Source organism: Chlorocebus sabaeus, chromosome 16 (assembly GCF_047675955.1).
Source record: "Chlorocebus sabaeus isolate Y175 chromosome 16, mChlSab1.0.hap1, whole genome shotgun sequence".
NCBI classification, from domain to species: Eukaryota; Metazoa; Chordata; class Mammalia; order Primates; family Cercopithecidae; genus Chlorocebus; species Chlorocebus sabaeus.
In genome coordinates this window covers 70,121,230-70,143,141 of record NC_132919.1, presented here as the reverse complement: position 1 = coordinate 70,143,141, position 21,912 = coordinate 70,121,230, and the positions used below count along the sequence as shown (strand labels likewise).

Here is a 21,912-nt window from a genome sequence, read left to right as displayed (position 1 = left end):
TGTGCACATGTACCCTAGAACTTAAAATATAATTTCTAAAAAAGCCTTGGCCGGGCGTGGTGGCTCATGCCTGTAATCCCAGCACTTTGGGAGGCCGAGACAGGCAGATCACAAAGTCAGGAGATCGAAACCATCCTGGCTAACATGGTGAAACCCCATCTCTACTAAAAATACAAAAAAAAAAAAATTAGCCGGGCGTGGTGGCGGGCGCCTGTAGTCCCAGCTACTCGGGAGGCTGAGGCAGGAGAATGGCGTGAACCAGGGAGGTAGAGCTTGCAGTGAGCCGATATGGCGCCACTGCACTTCCACCTGGGCGACAGAGAGAGATTCTATCTCAAAAAAAAAAAAAAAAAAGTCTTGTGATGTTGTGCATGCATACCTTTTTTTAATTTAAGTATTTAAAATATGGAAGATATCCAGGAAGAAGGAACGCCAACTGAGAGGTATGGGCCATATCTCAGTCAGGTAGGGTGACTCAGGGGTTTAGAGCTGGGAGGGGCAGGAGAACACCAAGCTGGGTTTAGACTGAAGGCTGAGTGCTGGAGGGAAATGGGATCCATTACCGGCTGTTAAGCACGGGAGTCCTGATCTCACCCTTGTTCTTGATCTTGACCATATTCTGGTGGAAATCATTCAGCAGAAATTGAATGTGGATGAGACTGACTCTCAAGGGGACCCAGTTAGGCTATGCCCAGGTCTAGGGAGACAGGAAGAAGATCTGAACATGGCAGCGGCCATGGGGCAGCAGGTGTTTCCTAGGGTGCTCATTAGCACGCAATTCACCAGCTGAAGGGAATGAGGAAGGAGGAGTTGATGGGGTGTGAGGAGAAGCAGGCTGGGAGAAGGAGGATTTCAGGTCTGACAAGGACACCGTTCTCAAGGCAGAAAGCACTCCCTTCCACCCTCCAACGTAAAAACTGTGTGCAGGTGTGGAGGAGCCCATGGGTAGAGTTAAGATTCAAGCGTGGGAGTCTTTGGGTTGAAATACCTAAAAAGATAGAGTAGTGTTAAAGGTATGGACTTTGCAGACAGACAGGACTGAGCTTGAGCTCCAGCTGTGATCTGCATGATTTTATGCAAGTTACTGAAACTCTCTGAATTCTGAGGGTTGTCAGTTCCAAAATGGGCCTGACCACACCCACCTCACAGGGTTGCAAGGACAATATCATAAAATGACCTCTGTAGAATGCCTCCATGGTGTCAGTCAACACGTGTGGACACTCCCACACTCCCCCATCCTGTGTCCCACCTCCCAGTTCCACAGAGCGTGGAGGTCTTCCAGGAAGACCCTTCAAGATCTTCAGAGATTTGTCCCATTTCCCACATCTCTCAGGCTGTGAGGCTCCAGAAGGTTTCTGGAGAGCACCTGCAACTCCCCTCCCATCAGTTCAAGAACAGAGATCACACAGGTTTGCATCAACCAGAAAGTCAGCTTTATTAGCCCACCACCAGCGAAGGAGCAGGGGAGACAGCTGGGAACGGCGCCATGAGAGCAGGGTCCTGACCCGGGCCTTCAGAAGGTGAGGTCAGCTGGTGGGCAGGAGGCTGTGGTAGAGGCAGCTCAGTTCGAGGAGCTCTGGCCCTGGCTGAAGCTGGATGAGCCCTGCTCCTTGAGGATGGGCCGGGTCTGACGGCTCGAAGAAGACGAGGAGGAGGTGAAGACTGTGGGAGAGACAAGAGGAGGTGAGAAGGAGTCTGAGAGCTGAGCACACTCCAGGGCAGGGAGAAGGGAGGGCTGGGAGCTCTGAGGAGAAGGGCCCGGCCCCCACTCCATGGAAACAGGCAGAGGGGCTGCAGTGCGGGGGAGCCTCAGGAGCCTTACCCTCACGGGAAGAATAGGATTGGCCAGATGCGTGCTGGGAGGAAAGGCTGTGGGAGAGAAAAGGCAGGGCAGTCAGTTGTGCTGAGAGCAACAGGGGGGCCAAAGGGTCTGGGAGGCAGAACTGGGGGGCCTGGGACTCACTGGGCGTCCTCGCCCTCCAGCAGGCGGCGGTAGGTGGCGATCTCCTGCTCCAGCCGCGTCTTCACGTCCAGCAGGATCTGGTACTCCTGGCTCTGCTGCTCCATCTCACAACGTAGCTGGGCCAGCTGGTCCTCCACGCTGCCGATCAGTCCCTGGATCTGGGACAGCTGCATGCAGTAGCGGCCTTTGGTCTCCTCCAGGCTGTTCTCCAGGGATGCTTTCTGCAAGCGAAAGAGAGAAAGAGTCAATGGAGGTGGTCACTCCTGTCCCTCCAGGTCTCTGGGCATGCTTTTTGAGAGGTGCCTGGATTTTGATCCCAGTGGGGGTACTGACGGGCCAGACAATATGGAGAAAAGCTAGCCCACTATTCTAGGGCTTAGTTTCTCTGTCTATATAATGGGTCCCATGAGTCCTCTGGTCCCATCCTGAGAAAAGAAAAGTGGAACTAGATTGTGGCTTGTTGAGGGGGTGGTGGCCATTACTGGTGGCTTGGGGGCTGCTGCTGTACCGGGTCCTTCATACCATGCTGAGCTGGGACTGCAGCTCAATCTCCAGGCCCTGGAACACCCTCCGGAGCTCCGTCACCTCACTGCGGCTGCTCTGTACCAGTTCGCTGTTGGAGGCCACTTCTTTGTTTAGCTCCTCGGTCTGAGACAGGAAAGCAGAACGAAAGGTGAGGCTCTCCCAAAGCCCCCGGCTGGGAAGTGCTGCAGGCTTACTGAGGGCCCGAGCCCCACCTTGCTCAGGAACCAGGCCTCAGCATCTCTGCGGTTTTTCTCTGCCATCTGCTCGTACTGGTCGCGCATCTCATTCAGGATGCGGCTCAGGTCCACGCCAGGTGCGGCATCCATCTCCACATTCACATCTCCACCGGTCTGACCTCGAAGAGCAAGCATCTCCTGGGAAGGGATGGCAGGAGGCAGTCAGCTCAGCAGACTCCTCTCCTGGCCCTGGGGGCATCTGGCAACCCCACCAAACCAGCCTCCCACCCCGGGAGCCAGCAGCAACCGCACCTCCTCATGGTTCTTCCTCAGGTAGGCCAGCTCCTCCTTCAGGCCTTCGATCTGCATCTCCAGGTCAGTCCTGGCCAGGGTCAGCTCATCCAACACCCGGCGCAGGCCATTGACATCGGCCTCCACGGTCTGCCGCAGGGCCAGTTCATGCTCGTACCTGGCAGGACAGAGGTCAGGTCCTCAGCTGCAGCCCTGAGGATTCTGAGGCTCAGGGTCTGCTGGCCCTGCTGGGTGGACAGAACTCCCTGCCCCACAGTGACAGAGCCTCACTCTTTGTCCCTTGCCCTCTGCCCCCAGCCCACCATGTTGGCTGCTCACTTTGTCCTGAAGTCATCGGCTGCCAGCCTGGCATTGTCAATCTGCAAAATGGGCTGCGCATTCTCAATGGTGGCTGCAATGATCTGGAGTGGAGATGGAGGACAGGAGCCCTGCTCAGCCAAGGACCTTACTACTTGAGCATGAAAGGCAGAAAGGGGCAAAAGGAACCTCCCCAAATCTGTAAGTCTCCTGGCTGGCAGGGCTGCCTTCTCCACCAGCTCAGGGTATGTAGGGACGCACTCCATCCCAATCACCCCCTTCCTGGTTCCAAGGCAGGGAAGCTGAACTTGCAGCTGAACCCTTGCAGGAAATAAGAGATTCAGGGTTCCAGCCCCAGCCCAGGCACAGAGATGCTGAAAAGGACCCTCTGCCACCACTTCCCTGGGTGATCCTGGCCACTCTCCAAAGGTGCCCAGTCTCCCTGTTTGTAAAGTGTAATTGCTAAAAAGAGGTATCCCAAGGGCCACTATAGTGCCAGCCTCTCTCTCTCTGCTCCATACACCAAAGTCACCCACCTTGTTCCTCAGGTCCTCGATGGTCTTGAAGTAGGGACTGTAGTCTTTGATCTCACTGGGCCGCTGCCTCTGGTACCAGTCACGGATCTTCACCTCCAGGTCGGCGTTGGCCTCCTCCAGAGCACGCACCTTGTCCAGGTAGGAGGCCAGGCGGTCGTTGAGGTTCTGCATGGTCACCTTCTCACTGCCCACCAGAAGCCCATCACCACCAGCAAAGCCACCACCGAACCCACCACCCAAGCCACCACCGAAGCCAGCACCAAGGCCACCACCATATCCTCCCCCGAAGCCACTACCAAAGCTGCTGCTGCTGCTGAAGCCACCGCCATAGCCGCCCCCCAGCCCGCAGGCTCCCCCAGAGGAGAAGCGGGAGGAGGAGACAGACAGGCCCCCGCCGTAGGTGCTGGGGGCGCGGCAGGACCCTCCGGCCAGGACGGAGGAGATGCGGCTGGAGCCGCCCCCGATGCCGCAGGAGCCCTTCATGGAGCTGGAGGAGGTGAACTGGCGGCTGCAGGTGGTCATGGTGCTGAGGAGGGAGGTGAGCGAGCGAGCAGTTGGCTGAAAGAAAGGAAGGTGCTCAGGAAGGCTGAGAGCGTGCTGTGGCTGCCTCCAATCCCAGAGACCTTTATATGCACCTGGGGAAGGCGGGGCTCTCCTAACTGCTGACTCCGGGTTCCCCTCCAGATTTCATCACTCCCGGTCCCGTCCTACTCCTCACTGTGGATTATTCAGCCCAGGATCAACTCCGCTGTGTGCCGGCTCAGAGTTCCCACCCAGCTTTGGGGGTGTGGGGCTGAGAGAAAAACACACAAATGCAAGTCGGTGGTGACTCAGGCTAGGCAGCCGGGAATCAGGCTCCCGTTCCTGGAGCCCTCAGGGCCAGTGGGGCCTTGGCACAGGTGGCTTTGTGGCAACTGCGTCCCCAGGCAGTGAGTCAGCCCTTCGGAAGAACTCCCTGCCCCACAGTGACAGCCTTGGCTGAAAGAGACCTCAGTGATGCCATCCCGGGCTGTCTTGGGGAGCAGTTGCAGGGATCCTACATGTCCCACTCTGGGCAGGGACAGAGTTCGTGTCTTTACTCTGCTTGCTGTGTGGCCTGAGGCTCCCCACCTCCCATCTCTGGGCCTGTTTCCCCTCAGTGGTGACAAGGCTAGACTGGGTGACTGCAGAGTCCCTTCTGGTTCTAAAAATCCTATGACTCTCTTTCCCTTGTTGGCTGTAATTCCAGTTCTGGAGGCTGCCTGGAGCCCCTGGGATCTCCAGAAGTGTGTGCACCATACAAACAGCACCGGCCATGGAGCCAGACAGGCGGCACCAAGTCCCTGCTCTGCCCTTACCAGCTGCATAGCACAGGCCGGTCCTATAACCCCTTGGTCCTCAGTTTTCTCATCTGTAAAAGGGGATGACATATCACTAGCTACAAAGAAACATGCGCGAAGGACCCCACCGGCCCTTCCCTGAGGCCCAGCCCTGCCCCGCAGCCTCCCCATCCTGCCCCTCCAGCCACCTGCTCCTCACACTCACCTCTACACACTGGCACCCTCCCGCGCCCCTATGCGGGACCCTGCACCCCCCACACTCCCAGCTGAAGAACGCCACAGCCCCACACCTAGATCCTCCTCTCCTCTACCACCCTCTCCTAATCACAGGCACCCCACCTGCAGGCTGAAGGGAGGGAGCCCGTCCTGCCACTGTAGCCAGGTGTGACCCCTGACTCCGCCATGGGCCTCAGAGTCCCCGACCCTGTAGAGACAGGACTGGCTGGGGATCCATTCCCAGCAGTTCTCTTTCCCATGTCCACAGATCCCAGACTGGGCCTGGCAGCTCCATTCATCCAGCTGAGCTGGGGGAGAGCACTCGTCATGGGCACACTCAGGCATGCAAGGAGAGCCTGGTGTGTGCTGAACGGTTCTGTGAGTGAGGATGAGGGGGGCGTTATTCCTGACACCTGTTCTCAGGTAAAGGAGCTGGGATTCGGGGAGGGTAAGTGGGTTTTCCAAGACACCAGTCACTGGAAGCTGAGATGTGAACCTGCCTGCCTGTTCTCCTTGCCTAAGCCAGTTCCAGCATCCTGAGCCCTCTCTCTGTGCATCTCAACTTTACATCATTTTCTTGATCAGAGGGAACAGAGGGAAAACCAGAGACAGGCGGAGATTCACTCAAAGTCACTCTGCTTTAAGCTGCAGAGCTGCAACCAGAACCCAGCGCTCTGGCCCTCTCCAGACTGCCACCATGCCTGCAGGCGGGGCCAGTATAGCCGACTCTCACCCACCTCCCCCCAGTCACTGGCACAAGGTCTGCCCACAGTGGGTGTGGCCTTGGCCTGAGAGCCTGGTCCAACACCAAGGCCTGGAGGGAGGAGGAAGCACCAAGACGAGGCCTCCTTAGGGTGCTATGGGGTGTCCCTTGGTGCTGGCCACTGGCCTTGCTCTGCAGTGCCTCCGTTGAGGTGAGGAGCCCAGAGACAGCCTGCCTCTGCCTGAGCTCCAGTGAAGCAGGTAATTCCTTGTCTCAGCAGAACCAGCGTTTTGTCACTGCTACATCTCCCCTGGCCACTCATCCCAGAGGTAAGAGCAGAACAGATGCACGTGCCTTCAGAGCCAAACCTGGGAGAGGGAACCCGACACTCCCCACCCCCACCCCAAAGAGGGGCAAAGGGGACCCCAGAATCTTGGACAAAAACCTGTGTTCAGATGTCAGGGTGGGCGTGGAGTTCCAGTCCAACCACAGACCCATCACCCTCAGAACTAAAAATGGTCTTCAAGGTCGCCAAAGGCTATCATTACCCCAACCGGAGAGGGTGAAATCCTTATCCAAGTAAAGCAGCCCAAAAGTGAGAGAGCAGAGAGTCAAGCCAGCTCCACCTCCCAAGCCAGGATTCACACCGACTCTCGCAGCGGAGTCTCTGTGAACTCTTCACTCCCTGCCCCCATCGTGTGTGCGCGCACACTCACCGCTTTCTCATTGGCGCACTGCCCCCCCGCCAAGTTCCCCATTCCAGGAGGTGTCAGGGTGGGATTACACACAAGCCCAGCACTGCAGGCCTGGGGATCTGCCTGGGCTGAGAAACTGCAGGAAGTTGCTGACCAATGCGCCAAACTGCTCAGCCAACTCCATAAATCACGCACCTGCCCTGTGCACAGCTCTCGGGGGCTGGGGGTGAAGGTGACATAGTCTCTGACCTTTGAAGAACTTATCATTTGACGCTGGAGGGAAAACTAACAGTGGAAAATATAGAACCTGGCCAGGAGCCCTGGGGTGCTGGGCTTGCCTGCCACACCTACACCACAGGAGGCAACTGGAGTAAGCATTGCCCCCCTGAGCCTCAGCAGTAGAGGAGGGGGCTGCGCTCCTGGCGTTGACCTCTGGAAGGGTCCTAGCAGAGGGAGGCACCAGCAGGGCCTCAGAGGATCTGAGCTGACAGAGGAGGAAGAGGTGTTTCCTCTGCACCAGTGATGCATACCTGCCCCAAGGTGACCAAAAGCCAGGACCACTAAGCCTGGTGAGCACAGAGAAGCCCAGTGGGCATCCTCCAGGCAGAGGATTCCTCCCCATGCCCTGCCTCCTCCCTCCCTCCTTCGTCCTGCCAATGTCAAGCATGAGGCATGAGATCATGGCATACCTGAGGCGGCCGGGAAACACGGTTAGCCAATACCACGCCTTGACTTGCAGTGATTCTCCAACCAGACAGATCCTCAGAGTCCCTGTGAAGATTCGCAGCCCTTCGACTCCCGCATCAGCACCGCTCAGGACAAGCCTGCTGGTGGGGCTGTTTTACAAGCTCCCCAGCCAGCTCAGGCTGGGCAGACAGGAGGCAGCTTAGGGGGTTGAGAGGAGGGCAGAGAAGCTGAGGGGAGAGAGGGGGCTGCTGCAGGGCCCCCAGCCCCAGCTGGACAAGCCAGAGCCACAGGCTTCAGGGCAGGAGGAAGGAAAAGTGGAGCCCCAACGAGCCAGGACAGAGCAGCCTGGAATCGGGGCAAGCAAGGGCGAAACCCTGGGCAGGACATTCAGCCCCTCTGAGTCTCAGTTTCCTTCTCTGGGAAATGGCATATTAGGAGATTAGAGGTCAAATAAATAAAGCACCTGGCAAAGGCTGGTGGCTAGAGTTATGTTTATCAGCAGGTGTTTATAAAGCACCTACTAGGTGCCTGGCACTGTACTGGACACTCAGACTCAAAGATCAAGACAGAGAAGCCCTGGAGACATAGTCTTCTAGGGAAGAAGGTGGTAAAGACAATCCCAGTACACTAATGTCAGGTCACGATGGGGTGCTGGGGCGCTGCAGAGAAACAGAGGGCGCAGGGTCCCTGGGGGAGAACAAATGTCCAGGCCCAAGCTCTGCCCCTGTGATGGCTCCCAGGATCTGGGGAAATCTGTGGGTGCCAGGCCCAGCTCCAGGGATCCTCTCCCCTCCTGCATGTTTGATGCCCCCCTTGTGAAGGTGGGGCTGTCACAGCCCTTCACAATCCAACCACAGACCCGCAGCTTCTGCCTTGATGACGGAGTGAAACACTCTCTGCAGTGGGCAGGGTGGGTGTGGACGAACTGTGAGTCCCATAAGTCCCATAGCTGGGTCCCCAGTCCAGCCCAGGCACATGTCCCCAGCATCCTGGGACCACTTGGGGTGCCTGTTCTGCACAAACAAGGGCCTGGGCTCCTGTGTGAGTCTCAGGAAATCCCTAAGAGGGGCTCCCATTGCCCCCACCCAAGGAATGTGAGCAGGAAGCTGCTGCCTCCACGGAAGGCTGCGGACCTCAGGGAGGTGTGAGGGAAAGAGTGGGCCTCTCTCAGGATGTTTCTTCAAATGGTCACTACGGCTCAGGGTGAGGATGGGCTTCTGTCAAGCTCAGTTATCCCCTCGGCTCTGTGCATGGGGTAAACCCACCTGGCTCTGCTCCCTCTGTTCCCCTGATCTCCCCAAAACCTGGGTTGCCACAACAGAACCACACTGCATATGGGCTGAGGGACTATTGTCAGTCCCTCAGGTTCCCTTGGGGCAGGCACTGTCTCTCAGGGTCAGGACCGGTGTCTCCTCCTTCCCCTGGACTCAGTGCAAACCAGGCACAGAGCGATGGCATGCCATGGATGAGTGTCCCCCGCCACTACATCTGTCTCCCTACAAGACATGCTGCCAGGTCAGCCCCTGCAAGGGGGGTCCGGAGGCAGGCTACCACTGGCATGAGCCTGACCTGAGAGTCGTATGTGTGTGTCCATCACACGAGACCAGGTGTGGCAGCTCCAAGGGCAACCACAGATCCGCAGCTTCTGCCTTGATGACAGGGGGTGAAACATTCTGTGCAGTGGGCAGGGAGTGTGTGGACGAACTGTGAGTCCCTCCATGAGTCCCATAGCTGGGTCGCCAATCCAGCCCAGGCACATGTTTCCAGTAGCCTGGGTCCCCTTGGGTCCTTGGACAAAGTCACTCAAGTCTCCCCACCATCCCCTGGCAACCACTGCCTCTACTGGCTTAGCTCTCTGGGCACACTGAGGGGCTCCCCCATTCTGGACTCCTAGCCTCTACTAGGTGCCTGGCACTGTGCTGGGCACTCAGACTCAAAGATCGAGACAGAGAAGCCCTGGAGACATAGTCTTCTGGGGAAGAAGGTGGTAAAGACAATCCCAATACACTAATGTCAGGTGACCATGGGGTGCTGGGGCACTGGGGGAGAACAAATGTCCAGGCCCAAGCTCTGCCCCTGTGGCGGCTCCCGGGATCTGGGGAAATCTGTGGGTGCCAGGCCCAGCTCCGGGGATCCTCTCCCCTCCTGCATGTTTGATGCCCCCCTTGTGAAGGTGGGGCTGTCACAGCCCCACTTTGTGAAGAGGGGCTTCTTCCCCAGCAGAGGGGCACAGTCTGGGGCTGTCTCTAGTCCTCCCCACACTCTGACCCCTCCTCACTCGCGCCATCGGTAATTGTGGACCCCAGGATCTACAGGAGGGAGAGAGAGCCCTGCCTGGAGCCTGAGGTGGGGCAGGAGGTGGGGCTCGGCTCCTCTTCCCAGCATGGAAGCTGGGCCCACTCCCCTCCTGTGCCTGTCTCCATTATTGGCCGCCCAGGCTCCAGGACAAGGGCTGAGTCACTGCTCCTTGGAGCCTCAGTGTCCCCATCCACACAACGAGGCGCCTTCCCCCAGATCCTCCCTGTTTCCTGGGACTATTCAGATAAATGAAGTCACCCTCCAGAATGAGCCATCTGCAGCCCAGGGCTGGTTCTTCTGGTTGTGGCAGGATGTGTGGTGGGGGCCTGGTGCAAACAGTGCCTCCCTCCTTCCCTCCATGGCGCCACATTTGCTGCCAGACAGCAGGGAGACGTCAGCCTCTGACGGAGCAGAACCTGCCCTTGCTTTGAGTCGTGCAGATGCTGCTGCAGGCGCAAGTCCCCGACTCCAGGCAGCCATCTCCCCTGCAGAGAGAAACGCTCTCCCGGGATGTCGTAGCTCCGAAGTCCAGGGAGGGCCTGTGACCAGCCCAAAGTCGCCCATACTCCAGTGGTCAGTACCCACCCCCATCCCTGGCCTCTGCCAGTCCCGAATCCCCACCAACCACCAACCCAGGCTCAGAGGGCTCTGGCCACTCCCATTCTCCTCGGGCCTGGGCCCCACCCCCAGCCTCCAGGCACCAGGAGAGAGAGAGTGTTTGGGGGCCCTGGTCTGATGACACCCCAGGTCCAGCAGTGATGAGGTGGAGGCACCCTCCTCCTACTAACCCCTTGTTTGAAGAAAACCAGGAAAGCAGGCCATCCTGCCTGGCAGTTTCCGGATTTACTAGAAGGAAGATTTCCAGGTGTCAGGCTCACCTCCCACAGACTGTTCCCCACAGCCACGTTTGCTGCCAACAGCAAGAGCTGGGGCTGGTGCTCAGAGGGTGCCAGGAGTGGCTGGAGCAGGACTGTTCCTCCTCCTTTTCCTAGGAGGCAGTTTCTACCCTCCCTCATGCCACCCCTGTCCCTAGTGGGGAACCAAAGAAGGTCCAGACCACCAGGGAGAGTGGCACTGCTCCCTGGGCACAGCCACCCCATCTGCAGTGCCCCCCGCTCTGCCCCGTCCCCATCCTGAGCAACAGCTGACCACATGAGGAAACATTCCTGAGAGAGGCCCCATCCTTTCTCCCACACCTGCCAGGGGTCCGCAGCCTTCCCTCAAACACCAGCCTCCCGCTCACATTCCCAGGGCAGAGGCAATGGGAGCCCCTCTTGGGGATTTCCTGAGACTCACACAGGAGTCTGGGGCCCAACCACCCAGGCTGCCTTCCCCACCCACCCTCCCTTTGTGCTTATCCCAGCCCTTGCCCACCTCCTGCCCCATCTAGGGGGAGGGCACAGCCCGCAGGACCGGGAGGAGCAAACTGATTGAGTGAGTCATCTCTGAGGATTCAGGCTCCCATACCTGAGATCTTCCCATCCATTTATGGTTGAGAAAACAAGACTCAGTGAGAAGTGACTGCCTAACTTCCGGAGGTCACAGAGCTACTCACAGGGCAAGCAGAGGCCACCTAGGACCACACCTGATATACCAACTCCACCCCGGGTCTAGCACAGCCTGGACCACCCCCTGAAAATCTCCAGCCCTTGGGAGATGCGAGCAACCCCTCCAAACTCTCCCCAGACTTACTCTTTATGCTGGTCTAAGCTGACCCCTGACCTGCCAGTCAACAACAGTGGGTGTCTAAGCACCATCTCCCCTCACCCTCACCATCTCCCCTCACCCTCACTCCTTCCCATTTCACCCTTTTGTCCCTAGTGCCCACTTCAGGGGCCAGAACAAGAACACATTTCAGAGCTGAGTCAACAAGCTTTATTGTCATCAGGCAGAGAAGCATGGGGAAGGGACTGAAGCAGGGGGCTGAGGCTGGAGAGGTCGGAGACTGCGGGGCAGATGGGGCGGCTGCCTCCCTGCCTCCTGGGGGGCTGGCCAGGGGGAGCTGCGTCCTCAGCGGGTGGTCTGGTGGACCTGCTCGCGGGAGGAGATGACCTTGCCGTCCTGGACCTCTTCCACAATGGTACGCACCTGACGGGTGGTCACCGCTGCAGGAGAAGCAGGCGCTTGAAAGTGGGTAGGGACCAGGAGACCCTCGCTTGCCCAATAGCCCTCATGGACAGGAGCCGGCTCTCTCCCTCATCCTCCCCCAGGTGCTGTGAGTGCCTCCACTGGCACTTCGAGGTCACACTACACACACATCCCTTCTGTCCCTGCCACCGCCTCCCTTCCATCCCATCCCTCTGCCGGTGGCCCTGTGTGAGTCTTGCCTCCTCAGATGGGTTATTTGATTCTGAGCCAGTGTGTCCTGCCAGGGAGGAGCCATGTAGACTCCATGCAATCCATCTCCATTTCTCTGCAGTCTCCAGGACACAGTCCTTTGCTCCTATCTCCCCCATCAGACTGGGGTCGCCAAGACAAAAGCCAGGCCCCTATCTCCTCCATGAGACTAGGAACCCTGGGGCTAGGATCATATCTTCTCCCTCAGACTGGAATTTGGAGGACAAGGACCATGTCCCTATCTCCCATCAGGCCAGAGTCCCCAGAGACAGGACTGCTTTTGCTCATCCGAAAGCTGTCAAGAGCAAAGATCATGGGACCATGTTCCTGTCTTCCCACCAGATGACAATCTCCAGAGCTGGGACCTGTCTCCTCCATCAGACTAGGATCTCCAAGGTAAGGACCAGTTTCCTACTCCACCCCCATCAGACCAGACAGTATCTCTCTCGTTCGATCTTTTCCTGAGTATCAATCCTCAGTGCTAATAGATCACTTCTCCCACCCCTGCTGAGGAACAGCCATCAACTCCTGGAGCTCCCAGGGACCCTGCCCCGGCAATGTGCAGATGGGCTGCCTGTCCCATGCACCCAGTCCCCACGGTCTCAGCCACCAAGATGCTTACGTTCTTTCTTGTACTGAGTCAGGCTGAAAGAAAAAAAAAGAGAGAGAGAGGAAATTAGATGTGGGTCTGAGAGCCCTACCCCTGCCAAGAGGCCCCCAGCCCTGACCCCAGGCGCCCCCACTCACTGGGCATCCTCGCCCTCCAGCAGGCGGCGGTAGGTGGCGATCTCCTGCTCCAGCCGCGTCTTCACGTCCAGCAGGATCTTGTACTCCTGGTTCTGCTGCTCCATCTCGCAGCGAAGCTGGGCCAGCTGCTCCTCCACACTGCTGATCAGTCCCTGGATCTGGGACAGCTGCACGCAGTAGCGGTTCTCTGTCTCCGCCAGGCTGCCCTCCAGGGATGCTTTCTGTAGGAGGGCAGGAAGACCAGGGGTCAGTGAGGGTGGCCAGTGCCCTCTTCTGGGCCCACCCCCATGCACAGGACTGTTCCTACCATGCTGAGCTGGGACTGCAGCTCGATCTCCAAGGCCTGCATGGTGCGCCGGAGCTCCGAGATCTCGCTCTTGCCGCTCTGCACCAGCTCGCTGTTGGTGGCCACCTCGCGGTTCAGCTCCTCTGTCTGCAGACAGGACACAGGACAGGGCGGTGTGAGCCTAGATCCCTCTCCCGAGTCAGGCCTCCTCCTAAATCTACTGTGGAGAGAGTGGTGCCTTCTCACCAGCTTCCCACATCCCAAAGCCCAGAAACATGCCATTTGAAATGTTAACTTTTTATGGTTAATCCCTGCGTGTGGGAGGCACAAACCGGAAACTTGAGAACCAGTCAGAACATGTAGCCTGGCTCTTGGTGCTAGTTCCTGACTTATTGAGGGAAAGGTGGGGACTCCCAGGGTCTTTACCCTCTGCCTTTATTCTGTGGGGGCTCCCTATCTCCCCGCCACCCCCCAGATCCCAGCTTGAGCTCAGCTCCAGGTCCATTGATGCAGCGGGTGATCCTGTGATCCATGCAGCTTACTGAGGAGGGGGCACCTCCAAGACACCTGGCCGTGGCTTACTGTCAGTGCTAAGGCCCCCGAGCCCCAGCCCCTAAGAGAGACCTCTGGCCTGCAGCAGCCCCCACCTTGCTGAAGAACCAATCCTCAGCATCCTTGCGGTTCTTCTCTGCCATCTTCTCATACTGGTCACGCATCTCATTCAGGATGCGGCTCAGGTCCACGCCTGGGGCAGCGTCCATCTCCACATTGATCTCACCGCCCACCTGGCCTCGCAGGGCGTTCATCTCCTATGGAAAAACGGGATGTGGGTGTGCACATCTGCACCCATCCTGACCTCTCACTCCCAAGCCTTCCCCACAAGGGGACCCCACTTCCCACAAGGACCCCTCCTTTGTTCTCCCTCTGCTCTATCTGACCCTCTAAATGATTTTTATTCATCTGCTCAGTATTATCTCCACCATCAGACTCTATCTCCCTCATTAGACCAAGGGCTCTCCAAACTAAAATCTAATTATTAGACCTAGGCCCCAAAAATTTCCACTCTAATTTCCAAGCTTCTCTGTAGATGTTCAGCTTTGAGAGTTTGAAATGGAACAAGAAGGAGACTTCCTTACTTATCCCCTGCCCTCGTGAGGTAGGCCAGGGCAGGTAGAGGGAGCCTCTGAGGGCCCCTAGGAGGTTCCTTGGGTACAGAGAAGCCGTGTAGTACAAAGAGGAGTCTACCCTGCATGCTGGACCCCAAGGATCAGGGCTCTGCAGACAGGGAAGCCCTCTAAGGTGACTAATCCCATGCGCCTGCTCTGCTCTCTCCCACAGCCTCAGCCATGGCCCAGCCCCAGGGCTCTGCCACCCACTCCTCAGCCTCTTTGACCTTCTGCCCCAGCCACCTCACCTCCTCGTGGTTCTTCTTCAGGTAGGCCAGCTCCTCCTTGAGATTCTCAATCTGCATCTCCAGGTCGGCTCTGGCCAGGGTCAGCTCATCCAGCACCCTGCGCAGGCCATTGATGTCGGCCTCCACGCTCAGGCGCAGGGCCTGCTCTGTCTCAAACCTGCCGTGGGAATCAGAGACTTCAGCCCAGGCTGCTTGGACCTGCAGGTCCAGGTACTGGCTGCTCACCTGCCTTCATTTTGCCAGGACTCTAAGGGGTTGGAAGGGCTGATGAGAAGGTCGAGTGGAAACGAATTCCAGTCCTGGGGCCCGGGGACCATCACAGGGCCAGATCCCATGCCCACCAGCTTCCTTACTTCTCTACGCCTCCCACCTCCCCTCCCTCTCTTCTATTCCCTGCCTAAGCCCAGCAATCTTCAGAACTGGCTGCCTTCCCTGCATCCTGGACTAAGGAGTGAGGCTCCTAGGACTGCCCCACCCTGAGCTCCTGGGCCCTGCCACAAGCAACCGAGGAGTCCTGGGGTCAGGAGGGATACCCCGAGATCCTCTCCCAGCTGGCCCAGGCTGCCCAAGCCCACTGGCCAGGACTCACTTGGTGCGGAAGTCATCAGCAGCTAGACGGGCATTGTCGATCTGCAACAGGATGTTGGCATTGTCCACGGTGGCTGTGAGGATCTGAGGAGATGGGAGAGTAGTCAGGTCATTGGATGGGGGTGGCTGAGCCCACACCAGCATTCTGAGCAGATCTTCCTGCCTGGGGGCCTCTCTTCCCTGCCAGTCCCTTCCTTGCCCTGTGCTGTATTATTGGCAGAGGAGGGGCAAGCAGGAGTCTGAAGGGCTGAAAGGTGCCTCTTCTTCCCCCGCTACTCAGTACCTGCCTCCCCCACCAGACCCCCATGCCAAGCTCAGCCTTAAAGGAGAAGAGACAGCTGGCTGGGAGTATGAGGCAACCAGAAAAGAATGGGAAAATGTCCCCAGGGCAGAAGCTGTCCCAGAATTCTAGAACAAGGGAGGGGATGTGGGCAATCCCCTCGTTTCACAGCCAGCTAGAGGGTGCCCCTGACAGGCTTCCCCAAAAGGAGGCTAAAGGAGCCCTCACCAAAGAGTGGTTCCAAATCAGAAGTCAGGACCCCTCCTAATCCCTAACCGTGGGCTCCAGCCAGCAGCCCCGCCCCCTGGGGTTTGCTGAGCCCGTCTTAAGGGACAGCAAGAGGAAAGAAGAAGCCAGAAAAATCCCCAAATAAGGCACATCAGAGGCCTTCCCCACCCTGAGGTCCCGCCCCACAGGGACCTCCCCCCGCAGCAGGTGCTGTCAGGAGCTCACTCAGACACCTCCACTCCACATCACCCAAAATCCCCTCCGGCTGACCCCTGCTCCAAAGGAGCAAGACACCACGCATCCAGCGGCCCAGGGGCCCAGCCCTCCCTCTGCATCCTCCTGCCTCATCCTACAACCTCTCCAGGTGGAGGAGCTCCACGAGGGAGAAACTGAGGCTCCAAGGGGCTCCACGAGGCCTGTTTGTTCGTGACTCAGCCTGCTGCCCTCAGAAAAGGGGGATGTGGGCCACACAGGGGCCCCAAGGCAGGTTCCCAGAAGCTAAGCCACAGCCAAACCACCCTTGGCTCCCTGAGACCCTGTGGCTGGACTCCAGGCCTTTGGCCAGGGCAGGAGTTGGGGGGAAGACGTCATGCCCCCCAGAGACCCCTCCCACCAGCAGGCCTTACCTTGTTCTGCAGCTCCTCGATTGTCCTGTGGTACTGGCTATAGTCACGGGCGGGCCCCGGGGCCTGCCTCTGGTACCAATCACGGATCTTCACCTCCAGTTCAGTGTTGGCCTCCTCCAGGGCGCGCACCTTGTCCAGGTAGGAGGCCAGGCGGTCATTGAGGTTCTGCATGGTGGCCTTCTCACCTCCGGCCAGCAGCCCATCAACGCCCCCAAAGCTGCTGCCATAGCCACCGCCAGAGCCAAAGCTGTAGCAGCTGGAGTAGCTGCTACCTCCGAGGGCACTGCCCAGGCCTCCAGCAGATCCCAGCCTGCAGGAGCCGGCACCCAGGCCGCCAGACAGCCGGCAGGAGGTGCGGGATGAGCCGCCCCCCAGGCCGGAGGAGCCCTTGATGGAGCTGGAGGAGGTGAACTGGCGGATGGTGGTGGTCATGGTGGCAGCGGCAGGAGGCAGGCACACAGGAGAACAGCTGGAGAGGAGAGGGGCCCCAAGGTGTGTAGGGCTGCCGGGGTTTGCCCGCTTCCTTTATAGGCCACCAAGTGGGCGTAGCGATTACAACAGGCTTGCTCCTCTGTTTCCATTCCCCTGAGCTTTCATCACCACTGGCCACCTGCCAGCTTCCAGGTGGCTGGGGGCCCCCTCCCCGCCCATCATCAGGAATTTGCCTCATTTCTCCAAATCCTCATGCTGGGTGCCGTGCGTGTGCGTGTGCGTGCCTCTGGTCTCAGGCCCGTCACCTGTGATTCAGGCGGGCCCTCCAGCTATGCTTTCCCATGACCTAATACGGAGAAGAGCAGAAGGCAGGACGTCACCGTCCCCAGGCCCTCCCAGGCAGCCACCACCCCAGCCCGGCCCGCCTCAACCCTGTCTGGTGGGGAAATGGGTTGCAGTGTCAGGTGACCCCCCTGAAGTTGCTGTCTTTCACCCCACACTGCTCCACCCACGGTGCTGGCCCGGGGCTGGGTGCTGAAGAGACAGAGGGGACTGAGAGCCTATCCTGCCTTGGAAACAGAGCCCAAACCCACCAGGCCCACCGCGCAGCACAGAAATGCCATCAAGCCTCGGAGACCAACCCACGTCGCAGATAAAGAAATTGGGGCTCCAGAGGGGTGCAGTGTCCACACTGGCCCCTTCAGAAAAGCACTCTAGGGGCTAGAGTTCCATCCAGTCAGCTTCGGGCCCTGCCCCATCCCGAGAAGCCCTTGCTAACTCAGTCTCCTCATGTAGACCTTTCCCCAGGTTTATACCCCAGGGCTGGGGTGGGTAAACAGGGGCTCAGCTATAGGATGGGGAAATGGTGGGCTGTGCTAAGACAGGATCTAAACCAACTGAGAGAGGGATGCCCCCTTCCACTCCCCTCACCCCTCTGTACCCCAAGAGACCTCAGGGTCAGGTGAGGGGCATTTATCTCAGGTCTCAGCCCACAGGAAACCTAAAGTATATTGCCCAAGAAGAGGCTTTTACTGAGACCCCAGCCAGCCCCCTCCCCACTCCAGGCTCCCCAAAATGTGGCTCCTCAGGTGTGCCATGTGCCCCACCCCACAGCCCCACCCTTCCCTGCCCACCACCCCAAGCCCGGCCCTGGGTACCAGGGTCCCTCCAGGCCCACTGGGTGGAATGTGGTCATATTTCAGACTGCCAATGGCTTCTACTTCCCAGACAGGCCCAGACAGCCCCGCCAGCAGCTGAAAGAGATTCCTCAATAGCCCAGTGGCTGCCAAGCCACCAAAGCAAACAGGACGCCCCCCACGCATACACACACAGCGGCCACCCCACCCCACACACACACCCCGAGCTGGGCAGAGCCGGTCTGGTTTCCTGGGCTGGCTGCGTCGCTGCCACCCCCTCTCACTCATCAATGCCCTGGACCACTCCTTCAGAAGTCCCTTCCCACCGAGCCCCTCTCTTTCTGCTCTCGAACACACCCTGGGCTGAGGCAGGGAGTGCTCCCCAACAGGCGTGGTCCTTGGAAAGTCTGTGTGGCTGTCCCAGGGACCAGCCACAGGTGACAGGGACTCAGGGGCTGATTCTTAGAAACTTTTCCCAATACAAGGGGCTGTCCCATCCCTCCACCCTTAATCCTTCCGCCTCCTCCCCTCTCATCTTCCCAGGAGTCCCAGGCCTGGATGGAGTGGGCAGCACAGATTGGCAGGTGACAAGCCGATACCCAAACACTCAATAAATTATCCACCTCCCCCAGTCCCTCAGCCCACACTGCCCCAAACCAATGAATAGACCAGATCACACGAGGCATTGAACTTGGGGCAAAGCTTTAACAGCAGGCACTGGACAAACCCAGGAGGCCTCCTCAGTGTGGGGCTACAGGAAGTAGATACAGAAAGACCACAGGCCATGGACCGGGGCCCAGTCGGACACTCGGAGCATGGCAGTATCATGCTGGAGCTGGAGCTGAGGGCTGTGCCATGGCCCGTGAGGTGGGGCTGTCACAGGCAGAAAGGGGCCTCGGTGGTGGAGACTTGGATCTGCTCACAGAAGGAGGCCACCTCTCCAACCTGGACTTCCGCCACGATGGCACAGCTGGTGGTTGGTCACTGTGGCTGCAGGCGATGGAGGCGGGGGGGGCGCAGGGAACATCAGGCAGGAGTTCTTCCCCCTACCTGTCCCCCAGTCTGTGTTCCCCCCAGTCTCACACACAGAAGGGTCCTCAGCCTCTCCCCTGCCTTGGGGTCCACACAGCAGGACAGGGCAGCTTCTTACCTTCCCGGGTGGGCTGTGAGGCCAGGGACAAGGAGTACTGAGTGGCCAGCCTGCAGGGAGAGGAGCACCCATCAGCCCGGGGATGCCAGCCAGCCCAGGCCCCTGCAAGCACTGCTGGGGAGAAGCAGGCCCTGGCAGAGGAGGTTCCCCCAAATTGGTGAAAAATCGCAGCTGGGAATGCACAGAAATCAGCACAGGCCCAGGAAGAAAGGGCAGGGGCCCCGCACAGCGGGAAGAAGAAAAAGAAACGCACAGCGTAGGCCTGGCAGCACTGTGTGACTACTCACCAGGAATTTACAAGGAGAAGCAGAGCAAGTGGCTTTTCCATATCCCAGAGGACCCAACAAAAAAAACCAATTAAAGCAGGAGACACTGTGGTTAGACTATAGATGGACTTCACCATTTTCGGGGAGCAAAAAGCTGCAACGTGTGACTAAGCATGGAGACTCCAGAACACTCTCAACTGGAGGCCTGATCACCCTTCCCGACTGCAAACCCGACCCCCACCCACCTCGCTCCTCACCCTGTGGCTGATGGTATCACCACTCACACAGTCATCGGAACCAGAAAGCCAGGGTCATCAATGCCCACTCCTTCATGTGTTCAGCGACACTTACTGAGTCCTGACTGTGAGCCACGCTCACCCCAAGATCCAGGCATGCAGTCCTGCTGTTTTGAGCTATAACCTCTCTTCTGCGTGCACCACCTTCCTTCCCTGCCCCCCACGCAGGACTTCTCTGGCCAGACTCCCTGCTCCAGCCCCCGATGCATCTCTCTGGCCCCAGCCTGACCCCTCTGATCCATTTCTCCCTCTGCAGCCAGAGTGAATGTTCTAAAATATCTTGATGTTCACTCCCTTCCTCTGCTCCAAATCCCTCCATGGCTCCCCATTGCCTACGTGATCTTGTCCAGACGCTTTAACTTGGCATTCAAGGCTCCTCAGTCAGACTCCAGCCTGTATCCTCAGTTTCACCTCCTGCAAACCCCCACAGGTTCCCACATTCACACCTCCTGGACATCGCAGGTGCTCAGACACCAACTTCTCCCTGGGTGAAGCGGGCCCCCAGCCCACCCCAGCAGGTACCCGGGTGCACACTCACTGGGCGTCCTCAACCTCCAGCAAGAGGCGGTAGGTGGCGACCTCCTGCTCCAGCCATGTCTTCACATGGACCTGGTGCTCGTGGTCCTCGTGTCACAGCAGAGCTCGCACAGCTGCTGCTCCATGCTTCTGATGAGCCCCTGCAACTGGGCCAGCTGTCCCATAACACACCTCCGTCTCCACCAGGCTGCCCTCCAGTGATGCTTTCTGTGAACCAAGAGATAAGTAGTGCGATGAGATGGACCTGGGACGCTTCCCCACAGCAGAGCACTGGAGAGGAGCCCCTACTGTACGGGGCTGTGGGTGCTGCCGGCACAGTGGGGTGGCAATGCACCCAGCCACTGAGTGTGAAGGGGCAGGCTGGGTGGGGACTCTGGTTCTCCAAGCAGGGGTCTACAAGGCTGGGCTCACCCTGGGGTGACAGCTACAGGGTGGGGAGGGGACAGAGGCCCTACCTGGCTGAGCTGGGACACTTCAGGTTCTGCACAGAGCTGTAGAGCTCCATATTTCTGTCCTGCCGCTCTGTAGGGCCTCTGTGTTGGTGGCCACCTCGCAGTTCAGCCCCTCTCTCTGGAAGACAGAGTGGGCCACAGGGGAGTAAGGAGGCTTTCAGAAGTGGGGCACAGGAAAGGGGCTGCTCCTGAACCCTCACTTCCCAGAACCATCCCCTAGCCCTTCCCTGGCCTCTGTGGGGCCCCAAAGGCACCTGCACACAGAGACCCTCTGCACCCACACTGGAACTTGGGGGAACTCAGCCTGCTCTGCGGTCATTTGCATTTCTTACTCCTACCGAACTGCAGCACCTCAAAGACAGGCACTGGGTGTTATTATTTTGTGCCTGTCGCTGTCCCTAGGACACTGGAGACACTTAGCCTGTGCTTGCCAAGGGTATGCATATGTATTCAAACACACACATCTTGTAAACAGCTGTGGTGGAAACCCAAGACCAGGCTTGTAGAGACCTGGATCTATTTCGCAGGCCACAGTGAAGGGCTGTGTGAGCTTGAGTCCTCTCTGAGCCTCACATTTTACATCTAAAACATGAGGGGCTGGTCCAACTGGTTTCCAAAAGTCCTTCCAACTGGGACGGCCTGTGGATCTGCCAGTGTTCCAGCTGCACCAGCATGCAGCACATGTGCCCACACGTGTGCACACCTGCTTACACACGGCCACCCAGCACGCTGAAGAACCAGCCCTCGGCATCCTTGCAGCTCTTCTCCACCACGTGTGCACACCTGCTTACACACGGCCACCCAGCACGCTGAAGAACCAGCCCTCGGCATCCTTGCAGCTCTTCTCCACCAATTTCTTGTCCTGGTCACACATCTCATTCAGGATGCAGCTCAGGTTCACTCCAGGCACAGTGTCCATCTTCACACGGACATCCTCGTCCACCTGACCTCAAAGGGCGTTCATTTCCTGGGCAGAGAGTACAGCAGGAGCTCACCCAAGGCTATTCTGAGGAAGGACCCTGGGACCTGCCTTCTCTACCTCGAGGAGACAGGTACAGATGACAGACAGACAGACAGACACAAATAGGCCAACAGCTCCTCACCCTGAAGGTGGAGGTAGATGTTGTCACTTCTCAAACATACAGGGCTATTATAAGTATCAGCAACCTCCCCCAACACACACCGTGACTCGGGACTGGACTTCACCCATCCCCAACGAGTGCTAAGCCCCGAGAGATGACAACCCCCCAGCACGGCGGAGGATGACCACGGATGACCTCACTCACTGCCCTGACCTTGCCCCCACCACCAACCCCACAGCACAGGCATGCAGAAAGCAACACTGGTGTCACCACGCCAGGCCCCGTTAGCAAATGTTAATCTGCTGGAAGAAAGCAATAGTATAACCAG

The 21,912-nt window shown here is 58.3% G+C and overlaps 2 protein-coding genes across 7 annotated transcripts; both read right to left on the bottom strand.

The window, feature by feature from the left end:
* Window positions 1–1,410: 1,410 nt before the first annotated feature.
* On the bottom strand, window positions 1,411–4,594 carry KRT16 (keratin 16). 3 transcript variants are annotated; one of them, XM_008012705.3, is made up of 9 exons: window positions 4,445–4,594; window positions 3,810–4,367; window positions 3,295–3,377; window positions 2,977–3,133; window positions 2,701–2,862; window positions 2,486–2,611; window positions 1,964–2,184; window positions 1,823–1,869; window positions 1,411–1,662 (listed from the first exon to the last, which is right to left on the bottom strand). In XM_008012705.3, the coding sequence occupies exons 2-9, from the start codon at window positions 4,329–4,331 to the stop codon at window positions 1,562–1,564; spliced, it is 1,419 nt and encodes a 472-aa protein (XP_008010896.2). In that variant the 5' UTR covers window positions 4,332–4,367; window positions 4,445–4,594; the 3' UTR covers window positions 1,411–1,561. The 3 variants fall into 3 exon arrangements, with proteins under 3 accessions (XP_008010896.2, XP_072861681.1, XP_072861682.1); XM_073005580.1 differs by having other exon boundaries at window positions 3,810–3,993; XM_073005581.1 differs by lacking the exon at window positions 4,445–4,594 and having other exon boundaries at window positions 3,810–3,993; window positions 4,106–4,207.
* A 6,994-nt stretch (window positions 4,595–11,588) lies between these two features.
* Window positions 11,589–21,386, bottom strand: KRT17 (keratin 17). Of its 4 annotated transcripts, none has more exons than XM_037993477.2 (12): window positions 21,206–21,386; window positions 20,506–20,620; window positions 20,052–20,257; window positions 18,952–19,927; window positions 16,234–17,011; window positions 15,101–15,183; window positions 14,512–14,668; window positions 13,745–13,906; window positions 13,119–13,244; window positions 12,812–13,032; window positions 12,687–12,709; window positions 11,589–11,832 (listed from the first exon to the last, which is right to left on the bottom strand). In XM_037993477.2, exons 5-12 carry the CDS (start codon window positions 16,663–16,665, stop codon window positions 11,738–11,740), a joined length of 1,299 nt encoding a protein of 432 aa, XP_037849405.1. In that variant the 5' UTR covers window positions 16,666–17,011; window positions 18,952–19,927; window positions 20,052–20,257; window positions 20,506–20,620; window positions 21,206–21,386; the 3' UTR covers window positions 11,589–11,737. The 4 variants fall into 4 exon arrangements, with proteins under 4 accessions (XP_037849405.1, XP_037849407.1, XP_037849406.1 ...); XM_037993479.2 differs by having other exon boundaries at window positions 18,952–19,001; XM_037993478.2 differs by lacking the exon at window positions 21,206–21,386 and adding an exon at window positions 20,757–20,852.
* Window positions 21,387–21,912: the final 526 nt, after the last annotated feature.